The sequence below is a fragment of the Doryrhamphus excisus genome, chromosome 3 (assembly GCF_030265055.1).
Source record: "Doryrhamphus excisus isolate RoL2022-K1 chromosome 3, RoL_Dexc_1.0, whole genome shotgun sequence".
In the NCBI taxonomy this organism is placed as follows: Eukaryota; Metazoa; Chordata; class Actinopteri; order Syngnathiformes; family Syngnathidae; genus Doryrhamphus; species Doryrhamphus excisus.
Window position 1 is genome coordinate 7,919,664 of NC_080468.1, and position 6,000 is coordinate 7,925,663.

The 6,000-nt window shown below is 40.6% G+C and overlaps 1 protein-coding gene across 1 annotated transcript in view; it reads right to left on the reverse strand.

Moving 5' to 3' along the window:
• The window catches only part of kcnab1b (potassium voltage-gated channel subfamily A regulatory beta subunit 1b), a 34,957-nt gene extending 29,551 nt beyond the window's left edge, over window positions 1-5,406 (reverse strand). The window contains exons 1-2 of the mRNA XM_058067238.1: window positions 5,047-5,406; window positions 2,848-3,301 (exon numbers count right to left, since the gene is read on the reverse strand). Of these exons, the coding sequence (XP_057923221.1) occupies window positions 2,848-3,062 (215 nt within the window). The 5' untranslated portion in view covers window positions 3,063-3,301; window positions 5,047-5,406. The remainder of the gene's footprint in view (window positions 1-2,847; window positions 3,302-5,046) is intronic.
• Window positions 5,407-6,000: the final 594 nt, after the last annotated feature.

Below are 6,000 nucleotides of genomic sequence, written 5' to 3' on the forward strand. Positions count from 1 at the left end.
GTGCGGCCCGCGCAAGTTTGATATGGATGCTGTATGGTATCATGTACCCAGAAAAAAATATTACGTTTGATTAATGTTCATGTTAAAGGTTAAATAACTGTTAATAGTTATCCTCCATATCCGTGTGGAAGTGGTAAGTTTTTGGCTATTTAAGTTTAAAGGAAATAACTTGAAGGCTACCGTTTAGGTCGCTAGCTCTCTAGTTTGCGAGTTAGCATGTGTCTCAAGACCCTGCAGTTGCGCAATATGTTGTAAATAAAAAAAGTATAAATGTGACTATAGTCATGTTTTGTCATGTCTACAGGGCTCTAATAATGCTTTGTTAATTTTAATCTGAAAAAAATAATTTGTCTACCCACCAACTATATGTGGTTTCTTAAGTTTTTATTATTTGCCGTTTTATTATTATTATTATTATATTTATTTATTACTGATTGATTGATTTTCTTTATTCTTGATTTGTTTATTTATTTTTTATCTTATTTTGTGCAGAAAAATAAAAATTAAGATATTTGAGAACAGTGGAATGTTTTATCAGAGCTTTTATTGTAGAGAATCGGAACGAAAGCACTGAAAAAGTTTGTATATTTTTCTGTTTTTAATAAATGCGTTTTTTTTGGGGGGGGGGACCTGATGCGGCCCAGTCTCACCCAGACCCTAGCTCCAGTGGCCCCCAAGTAAATTGAGTTTGAGACCCCTGCTCATGAGGAACAATATGATACGTTTGAATGCTAGCGCCCCCCTTTGCAGTACCTAACTATGACAGAAATCACTGTTAAACTTGCAATAACAAAGGGAGAGAGTTATTATGAAAAAAAAAATAATAATGTTTATGAATCACATATACCAAATGATGTAGTGACCAATCAAGGAGTTTTCTTACTGTGCAGTAGTACTAGGAATAGTTTTAAATGTTAAACCATTCAATACAACGCATCGTTGTACATATTAGTGCTGGGAACAGATTGTAGTCTGTCATTTCCATGTTGTTATGGAAACGAGATGAGATTGTGTGACAAGCAGAAGCTTATCAAACGTTCATCTGCTCTGCTCTCTTTTATGTCAGCTGACCCAAACGTTACACTTTTTGGTGTTTTTTTTTTTTTTCTCACTTGTCACTTGATTTTGTCGAACATTGTGTCTCACGCCAATCTCTTTTCCTCTACTCGCTCATCCTGTTGAATTTCAAGGCCGTAAAAGAGCGTTCACAGTTGGAAGCCAGGCTGTGTTCCGAGTTGAGGGCCCACTCATTGAGTTAAGAGAGTGTTGTTTACTTGGCCCGTCTTTTTTACAACTCCCACTCGGGCACAAATGGAGAGCGCTACTGCATGGCTCTACTACACTTTATTCTGTTACGTAAATCAGCTGCTCAATTGACAGTTTTTCCAAGAAGTACTAAGGCATTACTTTACACCTTCAAAAACATACTTTTTATGTTGTTAAATATGAATCCCAACACTTTAACAATTACACTATGTAAGTAGCATTTTAACATTCTGTCCTACAAGTGTAAAAAAGAAGTTAACTATTGTACTATGCCAGGACGCATGCCAACAAATGTAAGTTTCCCTTTAAAATAGAGAGAGTGGCAGGCAGACAGGAGTTGAGTTGAGTTTTAGCTTGGAGTAGGTTCCTGCGGCAACAGTAGCCTGTGTTTTTATGAGTGCTTTTCATTAAGACTATTGTGTCTGTTGTGAGATCATTCAAACCTGCTCTTCCGCAAGTCAGGTCTGCTACTTGTGTGTCTCATTGAACATTCCAGTAACTTACTGGTCAGTGTAGAATACTACACATCATTGAATGTGACTCCATAGTGATTTATATTTGTATTTTATTTAATTTAACCATTTTTATGTTTGAAAGTACTTAATTTAGGCAAAACATGATAAATTATAAAATATGCATATTTTTTAACTAATAATAGGCCATATCCAACCACAAATTACCTAATACCTAACTTATTCATTAATATCCATCCATCCATTTTCTATACCACTTATCCTCACGAGGGTCGTGGGGGTGCTGGAGCCTATCCCAGCTGTCTTCAGCCGAGAGGCGGGGTACACCCTGGACTGGTGGCCAGCCAATCACAGGGCACATATAGACAAACAACCATTCACACTCACATTCATACCTATGGACAATTTGGAGTCGCCAATTAACCTAGCATGTTTTTGGAATGTGGGAGGAAATCGGAATACCCGGAGAAAATGCACACATGCAAGGGGGAGAACATACTCCACAGAAATGCCCAAGCGGAGAATCAAACCCTTGTCTTCCCCATCTCTTGACTGGGAGGCCCTGTTAATGAACATATTAATAACCGTGATAGTGAATCTGAGAAATTCAAATCACAAAATGGCGAGGGACAAATATTATTTTTAAAAGTTATCAAAAGTAAAAAAAGATTTAACTAACTACTATATAAATTGTTGTTTTTTTCAGTTAGTTGGTTTGAATGCTATTTGTTTAGTGTGTTGTTTAGTTTCTCATGCGTCCATGTTGTGGTTTTTAGAATGGACCTGGATGTAAAAGTACTGTCATTTTCCTCATATACCGTCTGATGCGAGGCCTTTCTAGATCACAGTTCAATGAGCCCATATCATTTGTTAAATAATCCGTCAAAGCTGCCAAAAGATCCTCTTCTAAAAATAATTGTTCTTGTCTCTCAGACGTGGACACTCACCCACATCATCCCACTCAACGCCTGTTCCTGCTCATCTCCATTTTCACAATCAAGGCTCTAAATTCATTTTCTCCTAACAGGGATGTTATGCAAGAAACAACCAGGAAGACAAGGGATAATTGTCTAAAATATATATATATCTATATATATATATAACATACCTATACTTCATGCCCGTGAGCTTGGCTGTGGACTCTTTGAGGTTGTGGTGGTAGCGATGAGTGAAGGAACCCAGACTTCGAGCTATCAGGGCCACGGTGCGAAAGCGAGCCCGGGCCTGGCTGGTGGTGTTTGGGCTGGTGGTGTTCTGTTTGCTGTGCTCGCCGTTACGCGGGGCCTTCAGCCCATGATCTGTGCACGCGAAGGACACCTGCATGGCTGTGGGCAGAAACAAACGCCACTACCACGAGAGCTGCTCCGAGGCGGAGAAACCTGATCGTTTTTATGATGACTGGAAGTCGAAAGTCGGGGCCTCTTCTGCTCAGAGCTGCGGAATCTCATATGGAAGTCATAGGCAGGTATGATGAAGCATGAGTGTCCTTTGGAGGAAAAACTGAGCTTGATGTAACAGCCATGCAGTCCTGATCACTGCATTCAGAGAAGGTCTGAATCCAGCTGAAAACGTGAGAAAGAATGAAGAATATAAGTGATGAACCATTTCTAGCAATAATGTCTGCATTTCCTTTTCCCAGTTAAAACAATGTCTCCTTCTATTGACTATTTTAATCAGGCTGCTAGCACCTCACATGCAAAGAGTAGAATGACACAGCAGAGATTTAAATGACTTCAAACACTATCACAATGGATATGAGATTAAACAATAAAAAAGCGTACACTTTTAGTACAGCTTTAATTGAGGGGGTTTCACTATTCAGGAATTCAATTCATTTATGCAGGAAGTAGTGAATTACTATCTACTATCACATGTTTTGATACAAGTCATAGGCCAGGGGTCGGCAACCTTTACTATGAGACGAGCCATTTTCCCCCCTGCCCTCAAAGAAAAATAGCCTGAAGCCGCAAAAAATGCATTTAAAACAAAGTGTTATCAACTCTAACAAGAGAGTAGAACAAATAGAAGTGCAGTGAGTGTGCATGTATAAGGGATGCTAACTAGCAGGGCTATCATGGTATCATCTTGGTTAAACCTCACTACCTGATGCCTGAAGAAATGTATAGCACAGTGAATTGACAGCCGGCGACCAACTGCAGCGACGAGTCACATGCTGAGCCAATTAAGTCTCCCACGGTTTTGGCTGTCAAATTTGGAGGGAATTTTGGGGAATCAAAGTCAGTTAGATAAGAAGACGAGTTCATGGAGTCTTGCTAGTATTGGTGATAAACTTATACATATTATGTAATTAGTGTTACATTTTCCCCTCCATGTTTACCTGTGTTAGAGAGATCTGAATAGCATCCTGTCTGCTCATCCTCATGCTCATCCAATCACCTATCAGAACTCAGCCAGGATGCATTCATGGTCTCACACAAAGTTGGATTTTTTAAACTCATTTCAAAGACGTGCATTTTCCACACTCCGGTGTTCAAAAAAATATATTGCAAAGACGCTGAAGAGGCATACACAGCTCTGGAGCCGCGGGTTGCTGACCCCTGTTAAATATACACCATCTATATAGCCCAAGGACACAATATTCTGTGTGTCGAAGGGACGGCTTTTTTTTAAATGGCTGGGATTGAACAAGTTCATATCCGGAGACCCCAACTTGCGATATACTGTACTGCTCTTAGTTTTGTCCTGAGCAAGTTGACTTGACTTGACCTTTGTAGAATAGTCCAATTTTTGCTCATCAAAACCACTTAGATGAAGGCTTGTACAATTCCATTCATTTATGGTAAGTAACAAATATCATAATAAGTAATCATAACAATAATATTATATGCACAGTATGTGTTGATGCTGTGGCAATACATGACAAGTTTCTTAAGTTCTCTTGGACTGAAAACTATTTTGTCCCTTACTGTAATGCCTTCCTCCAAGGACCATGCCCTACCAGTCCAAAGACCTTTGTGTAAACCACTTCAGATGGTTTTATGTAATACTGCAAAGGGTAATTTAAGACATACCAGGAGTAATAATTCCGTACATAGTATGGTGCATCTTGAGGCATGCAATGGTCTGTCTTTACTTTTACAGTTTAGTAACATGCAGGTAACTTTTTGGTTCTGGAAAAGTGAGTAACAATCAGTACTATGTGGTACAAACATGGACTTGACTTGTATTGTACGTCTTCCCTTAATACAACTGAGTAGAGTAACCACACTGACACGGTACACAATTAAGCAAAAAAAGCTCAGTTGCTGCAAAAGTCAAAAATCTTTCAAAGTCAAAGTGTTCTTACATGCAATGAGTCGTCATCGATGTCTGCAAATTGTGCCGAGCTGAGAGATTCCTGACTGCTTGAGATGTGGGTCTTCGCAGAGGTCCCCAGCAGAGGTCTCCAAGGAACTCAACAACCGGTTTCTTCCTGTCCCCGAAGTCCTGCAACAGCAGGCGTTTACTGTCCCTGGTGTGGATGCGAGAAGGCTCCACTTGACAATGAAGGCACCCTAGAACAGTCTGAGACAAGCAGAGAGGAAGAGCAACTACGATGCATGGTCACTTGAGAGGAGAAGAGGACAGATGCAGAGAGGCGGCAAAGAGCAGCGTGTGGTGAGTGGAAAAGGAACGAGGGGGAGAGATAGTGTGTTTGTAATGTGTGTATGCTGCTGGTTTTGACTGAAAGAACTGCATAGAGAGAGAGGGCGAGAGAGCGAGAGAGAGAGAGAGAGAGAGAGAGAGAGAGAGAGAGAGAGAGAGCGAGAGGAGGAACTGGTGCATTCTGAATGGGAATAAAGAGAGTTGGTGGACATTTATTTATGGAAAAACACCTCTGGCGTGATGGTAAGGCACCATACGGAAAAAGCTTCACGTGAACCTATAGGAATGCTTCACTTCACTGATGTCCTCTCAGGCTAAACAAGACAATAACTGCCATTACAGTGCATGACCTCTTCACGCAAACCTTTCCTATTTGTCACCCCATGACCCTACGCCCCCCCCCCCTTGCATTGAACGTCTTCTCTTACCAGGCAAGTCTGCTTATTTTTGTCTTCAAAGTCCAAGCAAAGAAGTCTGGCAGATGGCAAGTAGCGACGGAGTCAAGTCAACATGCAGTGAAATAAACCATGATCTAAGCAGTTGAGGAAGGCGTCTTTGACTTTCCTCCCCCCACTGAGCGGTAATGTGACAATGCAGCATTTCATGCTTCATTCAGCATCCAAGCACCTCCAGGCCATTGCGGGTTTTATTTATA